We start from the raw sequence: 25449 nt of genomic DNA, 5'->3' as shown, positions 1-25449 counted from the left end.
GGTTGGGAAGCACAGGATGATCTAGATGAGTGATTCCCAAATTGGGATTCCTGGATGACTAAGCAGGATCCCTGAATCTAGTTAATCAGGACACACAAGCCGGATTCAATATCTCAAGAAGCCGAAAAGGAAACAGCACATAATACATACCTTCAGGAGGGCAAAACATGCTATTATTTAATATCATGTTACCATGTTTCCCAAATTCTAAAATGCGGTCAGTTATTAAGATGACCCATTTCCCCCACAAGGAATTTACACATTGATTACGTGTGCATCTCAAGTACGGATTGTAAAAGTGTGCATTTTAGAATAAAACAAGAACGAATGCCATTTATTTGGAAGACAGTATCTTGTAAAACATGCACAAAATGAACTCTTAGTGGTGGGAAAATTATAGACCCTTCCCACCTGGGGTCCTCTGAATACCAGAAGGCAGGGGGAACATCCAATGTCTGCAGCCTTTTCAAATCTGCTAAGGGCAGAGCTGTCAAAGGGACAAGGACTCCTTGCCTTGACACAGCAGGCTGTGGCTCCCTGAAGAACCTCTCAGCACCTCCTCTGAAGAACCTCTCCCAGAGAAGGGAAGACACAGCAGTGACAGAAGGACCCTGTGGGGCTCTTTGCTGAGAAAACTGGTGAGCTTTTCAGTCACAGGAGGGTCACTGGCTGCGGATGACTGAGATCCACACCTGAGTTCCTTGCAGGGGGCTGGCCAGCAGGATGAAGAAGAGGCCAAGCCAGGGGACCCTCCAGCCTTGCCCTCAGCGTCACTGCAAAATGCTCTTGCTGGGTCTGGGTTGAAAGGTTTGGAGAGCTTACTGGATTTTAAGCATCTGGGTTGACCAGCTCTGGTTAAGGCATCTGGCAGGGAGGGGGCTCCTCCCTTGCTGGCAGCCATTACCATACAGCTGACTTTCATGCTGTCTCTCAGGACACAAGCAAAGAGAACGGCCCTTCTGACTCACCCACAATCCCCAGCTAAAGTGTACATAAGCTGAATTGTAAACAGCTGAATGTGCTCCAAGCTGCCACCCCCAGCTATGCAGGAAGGAATCAATGGAGCGAACAGCCACCCTCCCCCCACCCCATGCAGTTCAGGACAACGGGAGCAGTGGGGGATTTCCAAACAGCTGCTTGAACGCTTCCCGGCCCACAGGCTGAGGACTGCAAGAGGGGCCTGAGCTCAAACTCAGCAGCAGCACCTGCAGGACCAGAGTGACTTCTACCAGGTCAACACACCAGGGAATAATAGCTGGCCCTGGCTGCAGGGAGTCAGGGAGGAGTTTTCAAAGAGTTCTACTTAACCCTGGTGATGGAGGCCAGTCCACTGGTATCCAATGCCAGGGTCGAGGGCTCCCAGATAGCCTCACATCATAGTGCTCCGGCCCATGCTATGATTTCAAAACGCAAAATGTCTAGAACCAATGGGAGAAGTTCTACAGTAGACACTACAGTAGACTCCCCTGTCTACACTAGACAGGGGAGATAAAAGGAAGAATGGCAGAGTAGAAAGAGCATGGGCTCTGGGGGCCAGACCTGGACTCATATTGTGGTCCACCTTTGATTATCTGTGTGGCTTCAAGCACTCACTGCCTGTTCTGAGTCTTGGTTTCTCCATCTGTAACAACGAGGCTCATACTACCTGTCTGGGAGGTTTCAGTAAATATTATATATGTAAAATGCCTGGCACTGAATACATGCAGAAGCTGTGCTACATGGCAGTTAAGACTGTGGGATTAGAAAGACTCTAGGCGGCCAGGTACAGTGGCTCATGCCTGTAATCCCAGCACTTTGGGAGGCTGAGGCGGGTGGATCACGACGTCAAGAGATTGAGACCATCCTGGTCAACATGGTGAAACCCTGTCTCTAGTAAAAATCCAAAAAAAAAAAAAAAAAAAAAAAAATTAGCTGAGTGTGGTGGCGAGCGCCTGTAGTCCCAGCTACTCGGGAGGCTGAGGCAGGAGAATTGCTTGAACCCTGGAGGTGGAGGTTGCAGTGAGCCGAGATTGCACCACTGCACTCCATCCTGGCAACAGAGCAAGACTCTGTCTCAAAGAAAAAAAAAGACTCTAGGCTTAAATCCTATCCTGTAATGCTGGGCAAGTTACTCTAGGCCTGTTTCCTCATCTATGAAATGGGGTACTTATATCTGTCTTACATATACCTGTGGTGAGGATTAAATAATGTAATGCAGGCACAACACACTGGACTAGGCTGAGCTTGGACACAGGAGTGCCAACGTCACTGAGACCTGTGAGAAGATTAGGAAATCATTCTAATCTCACTCTTTCACTGAGTCTGGCCTCTTACAGCCCCAGAGCAGGGCTAATCTTTCCGTGGCCCAAACTGAGGTATCTGAGGTTTGTGTTCCTCAGATGTCTTGGTCTATGTCAGGAGTCCTGTCCTTGCACTGCTGAGGTCAGGCTTCAGGAAGAAATGTTACCTCCACTGTGACTGCAACATAACAGAAATGCTTCTGTCCTAAAAGGCAAAGCAAAATCTCAAGTCACCTTCAATGGCTATTAATCTAAAGGACAAGAAGACAAGCACCAGATTCTCTTTCTATGCAGTTTTTTCATAAAGGGGGGTTTTAAGCAGACAGTGCAGAAGAACCCTAGAAACCAAAAGAAAGGTTAACTTTAAGACAAATAAAAGGAAGCACTGCTTTACCTAGAAAATACTAAATTTATGTAACTTGTAATGCCAGATGATTTAGCTTATGAAAAGAAATTAGTTTAAAAGGCTAAAAATAAACCCAGTTTAAGATAAACTCATGGAAGATGGATTTCTACCAGTTTACAAAAGAAATGTTTAGTAAACTCTCCAGTTATTTTCAGGTTGATAACAGGGAAAGCCAGCCATGTTCCCCAATATGATGACTATTTTTTTGGTTATCAACTGCAGGATCACTAATATTGTTAGATAAATGTTGGGGGAGACTGGAGGAGGGAACGCTAAGCCTCAGTTGTCCTGTCTATATTATGGACTACATACTACATACCTTGCAAATCAGTCCTATTGATCATTTCTGCTCATGGAAACATTACTCCTTTCCTCCTTATAATCATTGTCTAAGCTTCCAGTCACCCTATTTTGCCACCAGTCAACTGACAGAACAGATTAATACTGATTACTGGAGGCCTCAAAACGTGGATTTAATCAAATTTTTTTATTTTTTATTTTTTTGAGATGGGGTCTCGCTCTGTCACCCAGGCTGGAGTGCAGTGGCACGATCATGGCTCACTGAAGCCTCAACTGCCCACACTTAAGCGATCCTCCCACCTCGGTCTCCTGAGCAACTGAGACCACAGGTGTGTGCCACTATGCCCAGGTAATTTTTTTTTTTTTTAATTATCTGTAGAGGCGAGGTCTTGTTATATTGCTCAGGCTGGTCTCGAATTCCTGCGCTCAAGTGATCCTCCTGCCTTGGCCCCCCAGGCATGAGCCACCGTGCCTGGTCCCAATTTTTTTTTTTAAAGTAGTTGTTTCATATTAGTTTTGTTTTAATCTAAAGTGTCATTTGCTTTGATTGTTCAAAAATGTCTTAATATAGCTGTGTGGCTTTAGGCCACACATGGATGGTTTCAAATATGCTAAAGATACCAGTAACTAGGGATAATTATATAGTATTTGAGACATAACAGCCATGCAACTAGAGTTTTAAAAATAACTCAAACAGTCACGAACTTTCATTTTCTTGCCAACAGTTCCAATATTCAGTATCAGGCCTGGTCCTCCTGATCTACTGGAGAAGAGTTGGTTATGGCATGGCATCTAACAGTCATCTCTTCTTAATACAAATGATAATAAATTTCACTGCTAAGAAGACAATCATCTGAAAAAAACAGACATTTGCTTATGTTTTAAAGAAAGTCATAATAGCAAACTGGGGCTCTCTTCAACATCTGGATTCATCTCAGAGCACTGGCAATCTGTGTTTAACAGCAGTCATGTCTTTACCAGATGTAGAAAGAATGTTCTCTTCTTTTGGACTTACCTAAATATCATTTGGAAACTGGAAGAATAGGAAAGCATATCCTTTTTCACTAACTATAAAAATAATTTGGAAGGAGAAGGAAACAAAAAAACCTTGAAGTTTTCTATGCTGGTCTACATGGTCTTACAATGAATCTCAGAGCAACAGTTTATGACTTAAATTATATGCTGTGTTCCTTAGCATACTTTATCTTCAAAAACTAGTAATTCTAAATTGTATAATTCTTGACTATGATAAAATAGCCCATTTCTCGACCATGTCATTTATACTGGACTTTTGTTACTGATGGGGAAAAATCCAGAATTTGTAATAATTATGTCTTAGATATGCAAATGGTTGATTATTTTCCTAACAATTCCCAAAATATCCACATCATAAAGCAGAATTAAAGATGGTTTGCCTCTGAATATCTTTAGAAATATCAAATCAGTGTTCTGATGTCGCTAGTAATTCAAATGAAAAATTTTAAATAAGTCAATGCTTCAAGTGAAGCCTACCTCTGTTTGAGTTGTGAATAAGTAGTTATCTTAAATAGGCAACTTTTTTTTAAACAGAAAACATATTCAAAAAGGGTTTTAACTGGTGACTCATAGTTTAAACCATGCCCTAAAAACATTTAAAGCATAAATCTGTGTGTTCAGACTCCCATATTGAGGGGTAGTTCAGTTCTGGGTTCCATGAAACAAGGTGTTAAGTCCCCAAAGAGAGAGCCATTTCTGTCATTGGTATGAAGTCCCCATTAGAGTAGACTGCGTAACGCAGTCAGTTCTCACCCTGCTTTCCCATAGGGCTGGGGACTGGGGGGAGGTGGGGAGGGTGGGCAGGCTCAGAGGGACACCTCACTCCAGGACAGTCTCCTGAGGGGTACACAAAAGCCTCTCTCTACACCCACTTTTGTGAGATTCCTCCTGTCCACAGAAAGTCATCATCGTGATCATCTTTCAGTAGCAAAATGGCACAAAACAAAGGGAATAAAAGAGAAACTATCAATTATGAAGACTCCCCATTCTCATTTCCCTACTCTCGTCTCCAGTAGGTATCCTTTCAGAAGAGAATCCTTCTATGGCTGGAACTAAACCTGTCTGGAGATTAAATATTGAACAGCTGGGAGAAGTTTAATATAAATTTAGACTGACTCAAGAAGAGGGAAAAACTCTTGGTAAATACCGTACTAATGATGAGCAGCATTACAGGAACTGGAGCCACCAACCTATTCTCTAGGTTTTTTAAACTTTATTTTGGCTTGCTGATCCATGCTGGATGAAAGTGAGGAGGTGGGGGAACTTTATTTGGCAAATGGTTACCGAACGCCTGGCCTGAGGTCCACAGCCTAAGGGAGGACAGAGACTTAGGGGAAGAGTCTAAGGCAGTGAGGTCATCCCCTTTACACATTCACAATAGAGAAAAGTAGACAAAAAGACACCTACGAGCACACCAGTAGGGGTTCCTAATTCTGAGACAATAATCATGTTCTGTGTTTATATAAGAAATAAGAATAAGAAATAGGAAATGTAGGGAGAAATAAGAAAATGTAGGGAGGGGACAGCCTATGTAAGAGCATACAAAGCCAGAGGTAAGAAGAGTTCAATTGTGTAAGATCATCCATCTACTTACTCCTCTTAACATGCCCTCTCCCCCTGAAAGATCAGAACCAAGGGATCCAAAGTATCTGAGACAGGAAATGAGTAACACAGGAAAAAGGATGTGGTCTGAAAAAGAGTGGATTCTGGGGCTGAGCCAGAGCAAGGAACAGGCACAGGGTCATAGCTGAGGGAAGGGCTTGGTGGCAGGAAGAGAAATCTCAGGGTCAGTCCTCTTAGACTAGAAAGTCAATGACAGAGGAGGTATGTCGGGGGAAGCAGCACAGTGCCTTCCTAAGAGGCTCTCCTTCCCTGAAGGAGGCAGAGAATGCAGAAACAATGGCTGATGAGATGATGAGACCCACAGCCAGGATAATGATGACTGTGACAGAAGGAAAAGGGGCTGGAGGTCCTCTTTACTTAAAGGGAAGAGTAAATAATATATACGGCGTGAGCTTGACAAAGGTAAATTAAAAATTAACCCAGGACCTGGGAGAGAGTGGAAAGGGCCAGGAGGTGGGGACATGATGAAACACCAACATTCATTAAGCACCTCTGTGCCACGTGTCAGTAAAGAACAGTTTGGGGGAAAAAAGAAGGGGGTGAACACAGGAGAGAAAACATAGTTGGACAACTGAGAAACCGACTCAAGTACAACAGAAAGGACTAAGAAACTACCCCCTTTTTCAAGATTCAGGCTGGAGGAAAAAGATGTCTGTTCTTCCCTGTGTGCATGAACGAGCCTGGAAACAGATCTTGGGTGGGCTAAGAAGCAGAGCTCATGTGATGAAGAGTGCCTGGAAAGGGCAGGTGCCAAAAGAGCACCACTCCCCATCTGCCCGACCTTCTGCGAAACAAGCCCGCCCTTGTGAGTGAGCCAAGCCAGAGGCCCCAGTTCCCGCCTTGCAGGGGCTGGAACTTAGGTGCAGAGAAATCACCAGTGGAAAACACAGTTTATCAACTGGTTAGAAAGTGTGAATACTCCCAAATGTAGATCCAGATGTTGGGAGCTATTTGTTAAAATCACTTTTAAATTCCCCAGTGCCTAGGGCAGTACTTTACCTAAAATGGGAGCCAAATAAAAGTAAGTTAAATCTAACTGAATGAAACCAGAACTACTTAGCTGTGCTGGTTATCTTAAGGTTCAAGACAGCCTCTTGCCCGATAACCAACACAGTCAGGTACTTTATTTCTGTTCTAAAGTCAAAACGATGGGAAGTCCTACATCCCTTGTGACCTAAACCTAAACCCTAATCAATAGGGTCTGCCACAGGTCTGTTGCCCTGTACCAGAATAAAAGATGGGCGGGTGGGGGAGGTGGGAAGAAATACAAGAGCAAGAAGGAATTTCCTTGCCTCATTAGCCTGTAATGTTCATGCTGACCTAGAAATCCTGGCAGTTCCAACATTTGAGTTGACTCAGGCGGGGAAGAAAAATCCCAGGTGAATGATAATTGGATTACCCAGTTATGCTCCAGAGCCAAATGGCTGGAAAAGGCCAGGTCAGTAGGCTGTGGTACAAAGTGACATTATTTTTTAAACCAAAAATGGAGATACTCAGGCTGATAGACAATGGGATGGAATAGTTTAAATTGGGGCTGTCCTAGAAAAATCAGGGACATATGATGGATTTAGGTAGGTAGCTTATTTTGCTTTGCAAGGGATCCTCTGGGCCCAATATGCTAATGGGAGGGGATTAAGGATCAAACACGGGAGATATCCGAGGGGAAAGCTGTCATTGATTTGTAAGGGAAGAAAAAGATGAAAAGAGTGTGTTCCGTACACAGCACATGAAGGTACATATCGTAGGTATGGAGTAGGAAGGAAAGGAAAGTTGTTCAGAACCGAAAGTATGTGGGTGAGATCAGTTCAGGTTATGAAAGACGGGTGGGTGGGCCGGTGGGGGTGGGCCGTAGCAGGGCACTGACTGGTATCCGACACGGGGCCCAGGGCTTAGTTCAGATGGTAGCGTCACCACTGGTTTGCAACCTGACCTTGGGCCAATTATTTCCCTGTCTGTGGACTTCAGTTTAAATACAGAATCTCACAAATCCCGATTTCAATGTAAAGAAGCAACAAATATAGTCTACCTTCATTTGGCATATGAAGGAGAGAAAACGCTCTTCTAAAAATGGAAGAGAAGACAGACACAGAACAGCTTGTCCCTTTCCATCCAATTAAAAACCTCGTGAGACTGAACTAGATTAAAAACAAAACTCTCCAGCGAAGCCGCAGGCGCCTCCAAGATAGGGAGTCCACCACCAATAAAGTACGGCAGATGCCAGCAGTCTCGCCCCCGAACGCACCGTCAGTCCCAGGGAAGTCGCAGCGGCGGGGAGGCCGGTCCTAGGTTGGGGCTGGGGTGGGGTGTGTGGGGCCTGGGGACGCGGAAGCTGCGGCGCGCCGAGGTGACACAGGGCTTCCAGGGGCGACGGGCGCGCAGGGTCCCCAGGCGAGCGAGGCAGGGGAGCGGGGCACCTCCCAGGCGCCGAGCGAGCGAGAGCCGCGACTGGCACGGCCTGGCAGCCGCCGTAGGCCCGGGTCGTTAGGGGCACCAAGGGCGGTGCCCGACTTCCAGTGCGGCGAGCGCGGCCCCCGGCCTCCCTACTGGCGAGAACCCCTCCCCCGCCCCGGCACTGACCTGTCCAGGGCCCGGCTGGGCCTGGCCGGTTGGGGCCTACGCAGCCCCTCGGCCGGGCGCCGACTCGCGCGGGGTCCCGGGCCCGGGCGGGCCGCCTCCTCTCCGCCGGGAGCCTCCGAGCCGGGGCCCGGGGCTGCCGCGGCGCATCCGACCGCACCGGCCTGGCCGGCGTCAACAAAGGGCGGCCGGGGCGCGAGGCCGGGACGGGGGCGCGAGGCCGGGGCGGGAGCGCGGGCGGCGGCCGGGGTTGCGCGCGCGCGCGCGGCGGGCGCTCGAGGGCTGCAGCCGCCGCGGAGACAATGCGGCGCGTCTGGGACGGCTCCCGCGGCCGCCTCCGCCGGGGGCGGGGCGAGGGCGCGGGGCGGGGCGGGCGGGGCGGGGCCGCAGGAGGGGCGGGGCGGACACGGGCCGCGCGCTTCCTTTGTGCGTCGAGCCCCGCCTCGCGCCCTCCGGAAGGCGGGTTAGGGACGCCCGGGGCTCAGCTTAGGGAGGCGGGCGCCACGCCACGAGGAGGCTGCCCTGATACCCGGTGCAAGTGCTCCTTGGCGGGGCGGCCCGCGACTCCCGCCTTGGACCGTTCACTCCCTGAGGGGCCTGGGGGGCAGTCAGAAGACTAACGACCACCAGTCACCGAGAGCTCAGTTCGTGCCAAACCCTGCTCGCGCTGTCCCCCACTTAAATTGTTCACAACGACCCTACAAGTCATTCTCCTTCCCACTGGGAACTGAAGATCAGAGGGAAGTCATTGCCCGAGTGCCCCGGTCACACCTTCGTGAGCGGCCTCGGGCTCGCGGTTGAGGCTGATTGAGGAAGTGGGTTCAGGCGGCCCGCCGTGCCTGGCACACGGTCAGAGTCCCGTAAGTGTTGGTTATCTTCTCCAAGCGCACCGGGTGAACCTGCGCTGTCGTGGCGAAGCATACTCATTCAGCACGCGCGCGAGGGGCTGCGGGGGTACAGAGAGGTGCAGCGTGACACAGTCCCCACCCTCAGGAGCGCGAGGCGCAGGAAGGTGCTGGACACACGCCAGGGACTTCTCTCCATTCTTGACTTCCCTCTGTTCCCAACAGGGCCCCATTTTCTTGCCTTCCTTAGTATTCATATTCGTTGCCTGCCTTTCTTCTCCCCCCACCCCTTTCCACTCTCAGGCCTCATCCCATCTTCTTTGTTTACAGTTATTTTACATTCCCCGAATATTTACTTAGCTCCCTTTCTCCTCTATTTTTCAAATTTTCAACCCCCGTTTTCATTAATATTCATATTTCCTTCTCCTCTGCCTCTGCATTTCTTACACTTATATTTTGTTTCATAAACTAGGGTAACACAGGATTGTATCCTCAACTCCTGTTCCCTAACATGCCCACACTCTCCTGCCTCCCTCTCTTAGGTTCCACCAGTTCTTCCTGGAATGCTCTTTCCTCAACTTTGCATGTCCAGGTCCTACCTATCCTTCAAGGTCCAGACTCAAGAACAGCAGTTGGCAAACTTTTTCTGCCAGGGACCAGAGAGTAAATATTTCAGACTTTGTAGGTCACACGGTCTGTCGCAACAACTCATCTCTGCTGTTGCCGCAGGAAAGCAACCACAGACAATATGTACGTGAAGGAGTGTGGTTGTGTTCCAATAGAACTTTATTTATGGGCACTAGAATTGGAATTTCAGATAATTTTCATGTATCATGAAATAGAATTCTTTTGATTTTTTTAAAAAAAATTTAAAATGTAGAAATCATTATTAGCTTGCGAGCTGTACGAACACTGGCAATGTGATGGTTTTGGCCATTGGGCTGTAGTTTGTCAACCTCTGCTCTAGAACAATGCCTCATCCTCCCTGAAATCTATCCTGAACATCTCTAGTTGACAGTAACTTTTCCTGTTTTGTAGCTTTTAAATGACTTACCTCAAATCCATCTATGGCATTTATCGCATTTTACTTTCTATTGTAATTTTTTTCCTGTGCATTTTTCATCGTTCCAAGTAGACCTTCAGCTCTTGAGGTGGGGTACAGACTGTGTTTCTCAGTGTGCTACCTCCCTTCCCACAGTGCTTTGCACAGAGCAGGCATTCACACATACACAGAATGGGCCGGGCGCAGTGGCTCACACCTGTAATCCCAGCACTTGGGAGGCCGAGGCGGGCAGATCACCTGAGGTCAGGAGTTCGAGACCAGCCTGGCTAACATGGCGAAACCCTGTCTCTACTAAAAGTACAAAAATTAGCTGGGCATGGTGGTGTGCACCTGTAATCCCAGCTACTCGGGAGGCTGAGGCAGGAGAGTCACTTGAACCCGGGAGGCGGAGGTTGCAGTGAGCCGAGATCACACCACTGCACTCCAGCCTGGGCGACACAGTAAGAATGCATCTCAAAAAAAGAAAAAAAAAAAAGACATACACAGAATGGATATTTAAGTCTTGGGTGGTTGACAGTTGTTTCCAAAACTGTGTAAAGCTTACTTCTCTCTTGAGATAGGACCTCAAGAGGAGGATGCTTACTTGTATATCACCATGATTAGATTTCAGAAAGAAAATTTTGAGAGCTTTATGGAGGAGAAAGACAGGCAAATGTCAGTTCATTTAGGGGTTTCTGGATTACAAACACTTGAGCAAAAAATGTTGATTACCACTGTTGCAGAGACAGGGCATGAATACTCAGTGGGGTCCCATATGATACTTCTATTAGCAAATTGGTAAAAGGCAAATAAAACATGCTATATAATTTACAGGTGGCAAAGTTAAGCAGAGGCGTTAGTATAATGAATAGCAGAATTCAGATAGAAAAGATTCCTGCCCCACCACTTGTTTTTTTCTATGCCTCAGTGGTCTTACCTTTAAAATGAAGATGATAAAAGTTGCTACCTCAGAGAGTTATTGTCAGGATTAAATGAGGAAATATGTGTAGTCTAGCAGAGAAGGCTCAATAAATATTAACTATTAATCATTACTGTTTTCTTGCTAGGCTGGAACTATGGGCTAAATTTACAAGATAACACTTAACAGACGTAAGCAATTATATTTTGGTTCAAACTATAAATTATACAAGTTTGAGACTAGGGAGAGCTGGCATGACAGCAGTTCCAGGTAAGACGAAACCTCAGAAACAAAAATGAAACCCAGCTCTCTGGAATTCAGGTGACAGTGCTCTGTGAACAAAAGTGTCATTCCTATAGGGTCGGAGAGTTCACGGGGGCCATTCGTGCACCATCCTGAGGAAGGAAGGTGAGGGAGTGACTACTGTAGGAGTCAGAGTCATGGCGCTGCCGTTTCAGAGCCGTGGGACCTGGAGCCCCTCAGCCTTTGTTTCTGCCTCTGAATAATGGGGGTGATTCTACTTATGTCCTAGGGCTGTCGTGAGTGAGTAAAGGACTTGGAACAGTACTCAGCATATACTAAGTGTTCAACAAATTTTGGTTCCTCCCTACCATAAAACATGGATCTAGGGAACAGCCCTGCCCCTGAAACAGGCTTCTAAAGACTAGTAGCTGTTTATATTTGGAATTAATGTGCTTAATTTTGGGGACCAAACATTAGGAAAATTAACGAAAAGGTAGAATGTAGATAGACAAGCCTGACCAGAATGGTGAGAATGGAGGTCTTGATCTGTCATAGGTAAAAAATGAAAAAAAGTCTCAGATGTTTAGCCTGCAGATTTTCTCTTTTTTAATGGGGGGAGAGGCAAGAGACAGTCCGACAACTGTCTACAAACACTGTATAAGATGGACTCTTACAATTCACAAGACAGAATCATGACCAATGCTGGCAAATTCCAAGAGAGCAGGTTTTGACTTCATTTGAAAAGCAACTTTCTGATAATCAGAGCAAATCTACAGTGGAATGGACTGCTGTTCAAAACCCCTTCTCATCTGCAAGTGTGCAAAGAGAGAAGGGATGACCTCCTTCCCATCCTTTAATTTTCCTGCTGTCCTTTCTCCATATTCTCTTCCTTGATCCTGCTTCTGTTCCCTATAGAACCTTTGTACTCTTTTTGCCCTGCCTTGTGCTAAGGTATTTTTTTCTTATTTCTCCATCAATTTCTAAACTCTTTTTCTCTTGGCTGTTCCCTGCCCCCTACCCCCTCAGCAAACACAGCACAATGACTGGAACTGCCTCCCTGAGTTGCAGGTGGTCCATGGCTCAGAATGTCACTGAGATCTGGGCCAACAGTGCTGTGCAAACTGGCAGAGAGGGGAAGGGAAGCAAATAGATCTTTGCAGAAGGCGGAGGTACTGCTGTGCCTCTCCCATCCGGGTGAAGGGACCCAGCAGAGTCTCCTGAACCCCAGGCGGGGAGAAGTCCACTTGTAATTGAGCCCGCACAGATAGACAGATGAGGATCCCAGAGCTGAGCAGTTTCCTCAGAGATGCTTCCTGTGAGCTGAACTCATTTGAGTCCCCTTCTGCCTCCCCCTGGCATTTCCCTTATTTTTGAGATGTGGTAGCCGTTTTGCCATATTTCCAATATCAAGAACCCCCTTTCATACCAAAGGAAGCAGAGAACTGTGACAACTGGCCACCTGCCTCCACTCTCCACTTGGCATATGTCTATGTGGATACATCTGACACCAGTGACATGCAGGCAGGCCCCAGTGTCTGGCTCTAGAACTTTCACCTCTTCTTTCTCCACCCTCTTGCTCTAATATCTTCTGTGTCTCCCTTACTTTATCCCTGGTTCATCTTTTCACATCCCTCCTCTGTTTCCAACCCCCCAGCTTCCTTGCTTGTAATAGTTTACCCTCCCATTCCAGATGCCCAAGTGAAATGTGCCAGGGCATGGCAAGAAAGGCCAACTTCCTCCCCTCCCCCAGGGCCCCGCTGTGCTTCATACCGTGAGCTGGGGACGGCTGGATGTTAGGGCTCGTGGGTACAGGCAGGCCACCAGGCATGGCAGTGACAATAGCCTGCTGATGTGGTGATGGGCCAGACCGCGTCTCAGGCACACTTTTCTCCCCTGGTGCCACTTCTTTCCAGTCATCAGGGACACACTGCTGGGGCTGTCAAACGACAGGACAGAGAGGGCGGCCTCTCAGAAATAGCCTTTGCATTCTTGGATATTTCCCTGGTTTCCATGGAGCTTGGGAAGCGGGTAAGGACCTTAAGATTCAGTCATCCTCAAATTGGGGAAAGCCCTCTCTTCCTTCTTGGAATCCCCAAAGATGACTTCACCCGTCAGCCTACCCAGAAGCACCTCTTGACGGGGCTGTGGGGTCGTCCGAGCTGTGGCCGCCCCATGTGCTCCCTGGACCTTGGGGCTGGCTTACTCACCACTGGTGAAGCAGGCTGCAGTTGTAAGATGACGGCTGAAGTGTGCTGGAACCTGCGTTGAGGGGTGTGGGGCACGCCCTCGGGATGTCCATTCTGAGGCCCAGCATCAGGTGTGGGAGGGTGACACTGCTGACTGCTGCCAGGCTTGTGCAGGTTGGCGGTGGGACACTGGAGTGGCAGGGCGGGTGTAACTGGGCCTAGTGGCATGGCATGGGCCTCTGAGCTGGGCTGGAGGGCCACGCTTGGAGAGACTGAGGCGAGCTGGGGGTGGGGCTCAGCTTGGAGCACAGGCCGTGACTGCTGGGGCAGCGGCTGCTGCTGTTGTGGCTGTGGCTGCTGCTGGATCACAAATTGGGGCTGCAGGTGCTTTGAGGATGGCTGTGGGAGGAGCTGGTGTGGCTGCAGCTGAGCATAGGCTGAAAGGGGAAAGGCCAGGTTACAGAGCATGGCTTGACCTTCTCTTCTGCTGTGTCTTCCAACTCTGCCCCTCCCGCATCCAAATAAAAATGGCTTCCCAAATTCAATGTCTCTTGTTTTCATCCCTTTCATTTTTCACCCTGAGCCTGGCCTGCTCATTGCCATGGCCTAACACATTCACTCTATTCCTGCTTTCCTCCTTTGCTGGAGGAACACTGGGCTCTTTGAGCTGTCCCTCATCCCCAAAGCTCAACTCCTCAAAACTCAAAACTCACCTCCCCTGTGACGCCCTTTGGCCATTCTGGCAGTTCAGAGAAATACTGGATTCTAAGTGTGACATGCTCTCGCTCTCCTCCGTGCCCTTCACCTGCTGTTCTCTGTGCCTGCAACAGCTACAACCTCTCCACCACCCAACCCAGCTCTGTGTGGCTAGTCCTCATCCAGCCTCTGGCTCTGCTCAGGCAAGGCCTTCTCCAGGAAGAGCCAGTAGACAACGGTAGTTCTTGGATCCTGGCATCAGACAGACCAGGGCTGGATTACTGGTTCCCTCTGTTATATACCAAGTGACCTGGGAATAACTACTCTCTGGGCCTCAGCTTCGCAATCTAAAAATTGAAAATATAGTTTCTGTACAGAAGTTGCTAAAAGGATGAAATGAGAAGAAAATGACAGAAAAATGACTTAATGTGCACAGCACAGTGCCTGGCACATGGTCATATTCAATCATTTCTAGTTATAACTATTATATCAGTCTGGTTTAGGTTCTCAAAGTATCCAGGGTCTACCTCTATCATAATAATGCTTATTAAGGTGAGTTGTAATTGTTTCTTATCTATCTTCCAGATCATGAACTCCTTGCAGTCAGAAACTTCGGGTATCTCTTTCTCCAGAACCTAACAGTGCCTGACAGGAATTTATTTTTTGCCATGTGTTGCTATGCTAGCTTTTCCCTCTTCTATTTTAAGCAGGCTGACTCTTTGAGGTGAAAATTCTTATATTTTTTAGTATCCCTTCAGTGTCTAGCTCATGCCTTGTTTAGAGTAGGGATTCAGGAAATTCAGCTCAGAGATTGTCTTTGCACAGATCACTCTCTGGCTAGTGCCAGGCCAGCCTAGGATGAAGCAGCTCAGCTGAATCTGTCCTGTTTAAAAATTGCCCTCCACAGAGACTTCCACGGCTGGAGAGCTAGCCAAATGCATGGCAGGCCACAGCTGGAGGCCCGCAAATGGATTTTTACAACTAAAGCCTCATGCCAGTAAGGATAAAGGTGAATTCTGGGTCCTGAGCTCACATTTTAAACGGATCCTGTGATGCAACAGGTGCAAAGTAAGCAGGTTTCAAACTGAGTTAGGGGAGGTGCCTTCCTTCTTGAATTTTGTCTGTTCACATTGCAAGTTTTGAATGGTCTCATCCCAGCCCAACATGAAATTCCAAGCAGAATTCCAATAGGAATGGAAAGGACAGAAATAAGATGTGTTACAAAGGAAAAGCAAAATGGTCCTTGGTGACTGACTGTCGTAGTCAGAGAGAGAGGGACTATGGATGGCCCAGAGGGGTTTAGTATGGATGATACTGAATGACGGGTTTGGGAAACTTGGACACCAGTGTAATGTTGAGGGAAGTGTGTTGGGTTTGGGTTGATGGCAGAACCTTTGTGGAAATGCCAGCAGGCATTTGGTGATTATAAACTGCCCCTGACCCCAATCTAAGCCGTGTCTCCTTATCTCACATTGAATAGGTCAGAATTTAACAATCAGGCACTTTTGAGAAGACTGGTGATAAGGCACCTGGGAGACACTGAAGAGGCCACACAGGACTCTGTTAGGCCCCCACAGCCAAAACGATCTGCAAATGTTGGGCATGTCACTGCAAATGCAACCAAAACTTTTTCTCCCATAATGCAAAATCATGGATTCCTGCTCCTGGAATGTGGAATCATTCTTAGGGGCTGCCCATGTGAGATGGGAGCTGGAGATGGTCCAGGTCAGGGAGGCTAAGAGGATCAATGGCACGCCCCACTTCTTGCTGGCTGTGCGGCCTGAGACAAGGTACTCTTCTTTCTCAGGGCTTCAGAGTTTAATCTGTGAAAGAGGAGGTCTGGGCTAGGTGATCACATAAATCTCTTCCACACCTAGAATTTGATGCAGTGGCTATAACAGAAAAGTAGTTTACAATTTAGGGTTAATAAGGAGGAAAAAGGATTACAGAGGGTAAAGGTTCTAAATCTATACAGCATAAAGAGTATAGGTAGGGACAACACACATTTGTTTTCCCAAAAGACTGGGAAAGGGGACTGCTGGCCTGGCTTCTATTCCTGTGCTTCCTCTCCTATCCCATTCCCTCCCCACCCTGTGCTGCTCATGGAAAACTGAAAGCAATTGTTTTAGGACAAACGAGGCTACTCTACACCAAGGCTGGAAATCAAGCTTATAAGGCTTGAATCAATTTATAGATCAGAGACCCCAAGGTATTTGGGGTATATATTAATACATCCTTAACTTTTTGAGGTTAATAAAAACAAAGATCAGGATTTAACTCCAGCATTATCCCAGATCAAAAAAAATCCTTTTGTTTCGAGTACTGCAGTAAAGGGTCTTCCTGATTCCAGTTTCTTCTCTCTGTAATCCAGCTTAGAGTACAAACTAATCTTCCTAGTGCACAGATCTGATCTCTCACTAAAAACCGCCAGGGACTCTCCTTTGTCTACGGTTGTCTAAAGCCCCTGGCAGACATTCAGGATCTCTTTACAACATAAACCAACCTTTTAATTTTTATTATTTCTTTGACCCAAGCAATCTTTACTGTTCACTGTACCCTGTACAGAGTATATGCCTTTTCTCATACTGTCTAGAGTGCCACAAATCAAATTCTAGTCACCATTCTCTGGTCTTTACAGCTGACAGGACTTTCCCCTTTCTCTGAGATGACATTCAGGCCGCTTTGCTTCGCACTGCCCTCAGAGAAGCAGTGTGCCCAGAAGTCAAGTATGAGCTCTTGAGTCAAAATGCTTGGATTTGAATTCCAACTCTGCTGCTTACCAGCTGTGTGACATGGGGTGAGTGAGTTACTTGACCTCTCTGTACCTCTGTGTCATCATCTTTAAAATGGAGGTAAGGATTACACCTATCTCAGAGTTACTTCAGTAAGTGACTTATCTCTTTTAGTAGGCAGAATTTATGTGAGTCATTTGTTTCCTCCAAAATATCTTGAATTTAGTAGATGCTCAATCAATATTGCTGAATGAATGAATGAATGAATGACAGACAACATGGTGGGACTTGTTTATCCTACAAAACTTGTTCTCAAGGCTTCAAATATGCAGGAAACGACTCACTGTCCCAGAAATGCTGGGACTTTTGCCCCAAAGTATATGGGAGCTGCAAGCATACCAGTTATAGTTACAGGACTACTTATGCACTCATTTTCCTAGAAGTCCACTATAATTGACTAGAGTTTGATGTTACCTGGTCTACCGGCAAGGAGAATATGCCTGTGGGAAAGGAATGGCAGATCTTTTTACTAGCCACTACCCTTAAGGGAAGATACACTTTCATTCACTCAATAAACAATTTATTAAGCACCCACCACACACCAAGTACTATGGTTGGTACTGGCTAAAACATGGTCCCTAGAAGAGATTACAGTTTAGTAAAAGAGACGGAAGACAGATACTCTCAGCGTAATTTGGTAAATATTATGATAGGTGATAAGCACAGAATATTGAGAACACGGAAGAGGGGATTCAGCTTTGGAAGGAGAGCAGAGAAGGTTTCCCAGAGCAAGTAAGTGTTTAACATGATTCAGAGTTAGGAAGATGACAAAAGGAACAGCATTCGGGAAGACTCAGAGGCATAAAATACTATGGTGAATTCAGGGATCTCCAGGGCATCATATATAGTTGAAAGTCAAGGTGTCTAAGAGAGAGGAGTCAGAAAGGAGGCAGTTTTTGGCTGGGTCTAAGTTATGCTAGCACTTTATAGGGGCTGCTTATCCCTAAAGATGTCTCATGTGATTAGGCTTCACGAGGTAACTAAGGTTAGGGTTAGCTCTAGAGGTCAGTGCTCTGCATACACAAGAATAGACAAGGAAGCTCCTTTTAGAAAACCCTAAAGCAATAGCCATACAAATTTTCCATGATGCATTCCCTTGGCTTGGGGTCAGGAGGAGTTTGAGAGGGGAAGTAGAGCTAAGGGAAATTTCCCTGTAAGAAACTTGTAAAATGGTGTTGGGTTGCCAGCTGCAGGGGCACTCTGTGATAGTCTGATTATGCTTGAAGGTTTTTAGGCCTGTTCTGCAGCCCTCTGGAAAAACTACCAAATACTTGCCGTGTACAGGATTCTTTGCTAAGCAGCTTGGAGCATTATAAAAGAAACTGTTATCTGCATCTCTGCCCCTACCCTGCCCTTGGCAGAGGATGGCAGGATAGCATAAGTGGATAAAGGCATGGGTTTTAGAGTCAGTCAGATCTGGGTTTAAATCTTGACTCTGACACTGATAGGCTGTGCAATTTTAGATAAATTGCTCAACCTCTCTGTATCTTGACTTGCTGTTCTGTAAATGGTGACACATACCACATAGTTGTTAGTATCAAATGGAATATTTTGTTTAAACCACAAAGAGATTCACTGCCTTTGCTCAACACTTGGTATCTAGTAGATGCTCAGTAAATGGTAGCTATTCTTAAAATACTACCTGTTATCTGTATGTTGCTTTGAACTTCTCAAAGAATTTTTATCATTTAAATCTAATTTATTTCTAACAAGAAGCCCATGAGGCAATTGACAAGTGTTTTTATTTTACAAGCAAGAACTGAGAGTAGTTTTCAAGTGACTTGTACAATGCAGTAAGTGAAGGGGAACTTGACTTCATTTGACAGGTGAGGCATGGTGCCTTGCATATTACAAGATGGTGATGGCCAAGTGAATAACACAAGTCAGTAAGGACGAGCGAGTACAGCAAGCCTAGGAGTATTAGTTGCAGGCAGTTGAGAATACTGGAGGCAATCTTGGAGGTATAGACAACAAAAAGGGATTGTTACACCAGGAGGCAGGGAGGGAAAGGGCATATGACAGGCCAAGAAAGTCACAAAGGGGTAGGAGTGGGAGAGAAGAGACAACAGCATATTTGCTTGGCCATAACAGAGCGTCTGCATGAGGACACCACGAGCAGTCAGGTGCAGTGGGCAGTGGGGGGAGGGTCTTGAAGGTCCCCCATGAAGTCAGATAGTCAGTCAGAAGTCATTAACATGATATTGAGTGAGCCCTTACTATAGACTAGGCATTCCAGCTGATCAAGGAGGACATAAAGACACAGTGAAGGTTTTTGTTTTTTGTTTTTTGTTTTTTTTGAGATGGAGTTTCGCTCTTGACACCCAGGCTGTAGTGCAATGGCATGATCTCCGCTCACTGCAACCTCTGCCTCCTCGGTTCAAGCAATTCTCCTGCCTCAGCCTCCTAAGTAGCTAGGATTACAGGCATGAGCCACCATACCCGGCTAATTTTTGTAGTTTTAGTAGAGATGGGGTTTCACCATGTTGGCCAGGCTGGTGTCAAACTCCTGACCTCAAGTGATCCGCCTGTCTCGGCCTCCCAAAGGGCTGAGATTACAGGCGTGAACCACCGTGCCTGGCCACAGTGAAGGTTTTTAAACAAGAAGGAAATAACAGTCTCGGAGGGAGATAATTCTAGCAGTTGTGAGTAGGATATCCTGGCGATCAGTTAAGCCTCATCCCGTCAGCAGGCCTTAAGCAAAGCAGGAAGCCAAAACAAGAGGAAGTCCCATTAGAACCTGGTGACAAACTGGCGATAAGCTGGGTGGTGATGGAGCGTGGGAATGAAGGAGGGCTTTCTCTGTGCTGGTCACTTGCGCAGGCCATCTCAGTCATTTACAGCCCATAGGAAATATAATCACCTCTGTTTAACGGATGAGGAAATGGAGGTTTACAGAGCTTAAGTAACTTGATCACAGTCATTAAACTAATAGGTGATGAAACTGGGGCCTGAAACCAGGTTAACTCCGAAGCCCACTGCTTTTCCCACTGTAATGCTCTGCCTCGCTGGTGGCTCTGACACCAACAGGCTGTGCAATCTTAGATAAATTGCTTAACCTCTCTGGATCTAGACTTGCTGTTCTGTAAATGGTGATACATACCACATAGTTGTTAGTATCAAATGGAGTATTTTGTTTAAACCACAAAGAGGTTCACTGCCTTTGCTCAGTGCCTATTAGATGCTCAGTAAATGGTAACTATTTTAAAAATACTACCTGTTATCTGAATGTGAAGTCAGAATAGCTCTGTGAGTCTGGGGTGCAGGAGGACCTCGCAATTGTGGACAGTGCTCAGGAAACTGGTAGAGGGGGCCTTTCCAGAGAGGAAGATGCAGAGTTTTTGTTTTACAGATTCTCCAGATTAAAAAAAACTTGTATGCAGTGGGGTGATGTCTTATCTATAGACAGCTGAAATGTATGGGGAGAAGAGAGGAGGACAGGGATGGATGTGTATTAGGAAGTCACTGGCAGACAGATGGTGGGTGTCTGAAAGGTATGAACTGACAAACTCCTCTGTGAGTGAAACACAGGGGCAGTTTTAGGAGACCCACAGCTAATGGCAGAGGCAAGGGAAAAGGAAGGAGGGTCCCACTTACACACACAGATGGTCACACGTGCACACAGCCACTCTGGGCTTAGGTGCTTCCCAGTGCCAGCTGAGATACTCCTCCTCCTGTTCCATTCTTAAAACTTACTCATTTTTCAAAGCACAATTCAAATGTCTGCAGCTCCCATTAGAATTTAAACTCTTCTTCATCTCTTTAACACCCATAGTGTTCAGCATAATGTTTGGCACATAAGAGGTGCTAAATGAGTATCTGTTGAACTACATAATTAAAGGGACGAATGGTTTGGGGATGACAGTGACTCTGAGCTATACCTCTTTCATTCGTGAAGTGGAATAATCACTGTTAATATTAAGTGAGATATGTAGGTAAAGCATGTAGTGCAGTATGTGGAACATGGCTGTTCATTAACTGGTAATTATTACTATTAGCCCACAGCAACCAGGGAAATAGTCTAACAGAAGCCTAGGATGAAGAATTTTGGGAAAGAAGAAACGTCCACCAAGGCCAAGTCCCTTTGTGTGTCAGTCTGCTTTCTCTCTCACACATACATGCACACAGGCTCGTACACACAGTCAAAGATGTTAAGCAAAATATAAAGCTCCTCCACTGATAGCCCATATCATCTGGATTTTTCTCCCAACATAAAAAGAGATTCTTAGTCATCTAGATTTGGTGCTACAGTGGATAGCCGAAATGACCTTCATCAAAATCGTTGGGGATTTCTAGCAGATGACAGTCCCACCTGTATGCTTTGGTTTTTATTGGATTTCCTAAGTAAAAGTGTGCTTGCAGTTTGGAGGCTGCTTTGGGAGGGAAATAGGGTACCCAAGAATCCTAGAATCAGCAACATCCCATTGTCCAGCCTATCACAGACAGAAATCACTGCCCGCTGCACAAAACGCTCTCTGTGTTCAAACAAAGCAGCTGTGTGGCCTTCCAGCAGAGTTCTCGCTCCTCAGCTGAGACCTGAGGCGGGCTGAGGATGCAGAACAAAGACCTGGCATCTGGAGGCCCAACTGGGTGAAAGGGCCCCGGCTTTTCAACAACCCGACAGTTCCCGTTTATCACAGCGTATCCCTCCCAGTCAGCAACTTTCTCCTCACCTTTGGGCCTGAGTGCGCACCCAAAGCCTGGAGTTTATCCACTAGAATGAGGACTCCAAGAACCAAGTCTCCTATCTGGGGCTGTGGCCCACTCCCTTAGGACTCCGCTTCCCTGAAGGCCAGGCCCAAGGGACCCCTGCTGCCTGCCTCTCTTCTGCCCTCCGTTGCTCAGTCCTCATGTCAGTGAGAAGGGCAAGCCAGGCCCTTCTCCTTCCCCTCCAAAGCCCAACCTCTTAGGCTCTGTTCTCCACCCCTTATTCCCCTCCCCCACCTGCTCCCCCACCCCATTCTCAGCATAAGGGACCTTTTCTATTTGCAGATCCTAAAGAAGCCGGTTGCCAAGGTGACAGGAGCAGGAACAGCAGGGAGCTTGCCATGGGGGAGGGGCTTTGCCCCCAAACAGCTGTCAGTGGGAGCAGTCCCAGCTGGGACTGGAGGGTCTGCCTGCTCTGGGAGGAAACAGCCCCCAGGAGAACACATTCCTCTCTGCCATACCCCCTCCTACTGCCCCACTGCAAGTCTCCACTGGTTACTTTCCCTGGGGGCAGCCAGCCAGCCAGCTCAAAAAATGCTCCAATAACAAACAAAAAATGTGTGTGCGCTTGCTTGCTTTCTCTCTCCCACACACACACACACACACGCGCGCGCGCACACACGCATGCTCAAGCACGCTCTTCTCTCCTGCTCTCAGATCCCTTGGTTCATTGACAGTGGGTTGGCTGGGCAGGAGGCCAGAAGTCACCTCTGCCCAGGGAACTGTGTAGCCCAAGACAGGTGCTGCTCCTGGCTGCCCTGCACTAGGTCCTAAGAATGATTTCAGTCTTTTTTGTCCAGAGGCCCTGAGAGGACCTTCCCCTACTAAAACTCCCCAGCTGCCTTCCATCTGGGAGGTGGGAGTCGGGGAGCGGAATCTCTGGGCTTACAGAGAGGAAGGGGTGGGAGAGAGGAAGAATGAACAGGATGGTGGGAGGCAGGAACAATGCAGGCCCACTGCTTTGTGTCTCTGGGGAGAGGTTCTTTGTGGGACTGCAGCTCACAGCTGCTCCATAGAAAGTTCTGTGGAGCCACTGGTCTCTACTGCATTCTAGCCAGGCACTGTTAGCCTTAGGCCCTTGGGCCTCAAGCCTGTCACCTGCTGGTGTTTACCTTTACACGGGGTCTCCACCAGACTCTGCAAACCCTGAATAGGCTTAGATCCCCCAGATGCTTTCAGCTTTGGGTCAGAAACAGGAAAGGCTGAGGAGGCCCCAGATTACTGTAAGAACTGAGAGGGACAATCTGGCTTGAGATGAAGAACAGGGTTTGACTCAGCCAGCTATGGCCCCCAGTCCTGCCACTTACTACTTAGGTGACTTTGAGTGCGTGACAGATGTGGTAAGTTCCTGGAGAACCTCTCTGAGCTTCAGTTTGCTCATCTGTAAAATGGATAAAGACACCTACCGGACAGGGATCTTTCCAGGGTTTAAAGAAGCGCGATGTGTACAATGCAGGGCACGTTATCTAGCACACGACGGACGTCCTGTGAGTGCTGGTCCCGTTTCTGTCCAGTTTTCTTGAGAACTGAGTTGCCTAGCAGCCTTAGGAGGAACCCAAGAACTAGTCTTTCTTTTGAACAATGTTAGAACTTGGGGGGCTGGCTTAGATTTAGAGAGAGGTTACATTTCGGCCTGGGCTGGAAGGGGGTTCTCAGGAAGGCCTGAGACGCAGATGGTCCTCCAGGGCATGCAGATTGAATGAGAAACTAGAAGTGCTCATCTGGGGTCTCAGCTCTAGTCTAAGCTGCTTTCAACGCATTGAAAGAGCCCCCAGTCTACCCTTCTGAGCCTCACTTTCTTTTTCCAAAAAAGGAAGAGGCTGGGCCACTTTCTGGAGAAAGCCATGCCAGACAGTGAGAAACATCTGAAGCCACAGGGCTGTGAGGCCTCTGTGGGGAGGCGCCTTTCTTGGCTCAGCGGTGACCGCTGGAATGCAGCGACTGACCCTTTGCCCCTGGGTGATTTCTGAAGCATCAAGAAGGTGAATGAGGGATTTTGACCCCATTTCCGCCTAACTCAGTGCCATGTGCGCTGCTTTGCTTTTCTCTGCCTGGGAACCTTCCCCACTCTGTCTGTCGGGTCACATGCTCGTGCCGCAAGGCTCATGTGCCATGTCCTCTGAGGGACGGCGTCTCTGACCCATTCTGCCTGGCAGGCAGCTGACCATCTGTGTCCACACTGTGCCTGGTACTTAGTCCTAAAATAGAATTTATGAAGTGGAATGGATTTGCTTCTATATCTGGTTCTCTTCTTTTGACTGCACACTCCTTTAGGGAAAAAAAAAAATCCTATCCTATTTTGACAAAGATGTATTGAGATATATTCTTGATGTATTTTCTCAAGAAAAAAACCCACAGATTAGATTGGATGGTAAAATGGTTTGAGAGAGGACTGAGGTTAGTGGTTGTCTCAGGGATGCCATCAGCGTGACTCTCTCTTTAATGCAAAGCCATGTGCTTCACCACTTTATTTATTTCTATGGTAAAACAGCGTGGTCTTGTTCCCTAGACTGATAGGCCTGGCTTCTTGGGCTCTTGGCAGATTTTCCCATTAAAGATTGCCTACAATGGGCAGCACGGGGAGAGTTTTAGTAGGCAGGGAAGGGGGTCTAGCAGGGCATGTGGATTCATCGGACCTGCCTCACAAGAAAGCTCCTAGATTTATTCTCAAGTGTCACCCTCACTAGCAAGCCTTTCCTAGCTCCTCTTCTCAAGGCCAGATAGCTCCTCTGTTCTGACAGTGTTCAGAGCTTAGATCTATTATGGCATATGCACTGTACTCATCTGTCTCCCCAGCTACACTGTGGAGGGCAGGACCTGAGTCTCATTTATCTCTGCACACCAAGAATTGGCAACATGATTGGCAAATACTAATCAACAAATGCTTGCTGAATGATGAGAAAAAATAAACTTCCTACATTCCCATCTCTCTGTCTGGTTCTTACATGCTTCTGGCTAGCCCCTGGCCTTTTTGCTGAGTCTTGGAGAATTTCAAAATAGTTCAACTGCCTGCCTCCAGCCACTCCAGGTTGTGCCCACAGCTCCAGAGCTGTGGCTGTGTACCCCGATTCATCGCTGTGCCTACTGTGCAGAAGGACTCCTTTATTCCAACCAACATGGCTGCCCTGCATAAAGTTAGACCAGAAGCATGGCACAGAGCCAGGAACTGATGGACACTTCGAGATGGGGAGGGAGGAGAGAGAGACCCATGGCTGGTATCTTTGCAAATCCACGGGAAAAAGGAAAGTCTGAAAGTCTCCTCCTGACTCACGGCCCTGAGTTTTCTGGGAAAGGATTCCTGCTTCCTGAAGACCTTACCTGGTGCAATGAGGGGGTGGGCAGCCACAGCAGGAACCGTCCGGCTGAGCCCAGCCCGGCCCTCCATGCTTCCTGGCACACTGCTGTTGCCATCTCCTTTCTTGAGTGGCTCCATCACACTGTCAGCTATGCCAGGCTTGGCACCTGCGGGGGAAGCCTGAGCAGTATTTCTGCTCTGTGCTGGGGTAGGCAGAGGCTGGCTACCGCCTGGCGTGGGTTTCAGGGCCAAGCTGGGCAGGACAGGCTGAGTGGGGGTAGGGCCCGAGGCTGCTGCCGCTGGCGTCTGCTGTGTTCGGAGGGTCAAGTTCTGTACCTGGAAAAGAGGGGTCTGTGGGAGTCCAGAGAATGTGGCAGGAGCAATGCCAGTATACAACTAAGAGGGAGAGAGGGATGGATCCAGGAATGGCTGAATAGAACAGGAGGTTGTCAAATCAGAGAGAGAGAATGTGTTAGGGGCTAGAAGAGGAACCAGAAGCATGTGGAGTTG

The 25449-nt window shown here is 47.5% G+C and overlaps 1 protein-coding gene and 1 long non-coding RNA gene across 10 annotated transcripts in view; one reads left to right on the top strand and one right to left on the bottom strand.

Annotated features, from left to right (window-relative positions):
* The window catches only part of PHC2 (polyhomeotic homolog 2), a 106607-nt gene that overhangs the window by 17612 nt on the left and 63546 nt on the right, over positions 1-25449 (bottom strand). For 8 of the 9 annotated variants that reach the window (XM_054538149.1, XM_002811098.5, XM_054538175.1 and 5 more), the window contains 3 exons: positions 24963-25275; positions 13474-13889; positions 13037-13202 (listed from right to left, as the gene is read on the bottom strand). In XM_054538149.1, the coding sequence (XP_054394124.1) occupies positions 13037-13202; positions 13474-13889; positions 24963-25275 (895 nt within the window). Of the gene's footprint in view, positions 1-8220; positions 8548-13036; positions 13203-13473; positions 13890-24962; positions 25276-25449 lie in introns of those variants that run through there. The other variant, XM_024248692.3, reaches the window with a different exon arrangement.
* Positions 8593-25017, top strand: LOC129051665 (uncharacterized). The gene is made up of 3 exons (XR_008516095.1): positions 8593-9077; positions 16787-16945; positions 21930-25017. It is a non-coding gene; the product is annotated as an uncharacterized LOC129051665 (long non-coding RNA).

This window comes from Pongo abelii, chromosome 1, assembly GCF_028885655.2.
Source record: "Pongo abelii isolate AG06213 chromosome 1, NHGRI_mPonAbe1-v2.0_pri, whole genome shotgun sequence".
NCBI lineage: Eukaryota > Metazoa > Chordata > Mammalia > Primates > Hominidae > Pongo > Pongo abelii.
The sequence above is the reverse complement of the archived record's forward strand: the minus strand, read 5'-3'. Positions and strand labels throughout refer to the sequence as shown.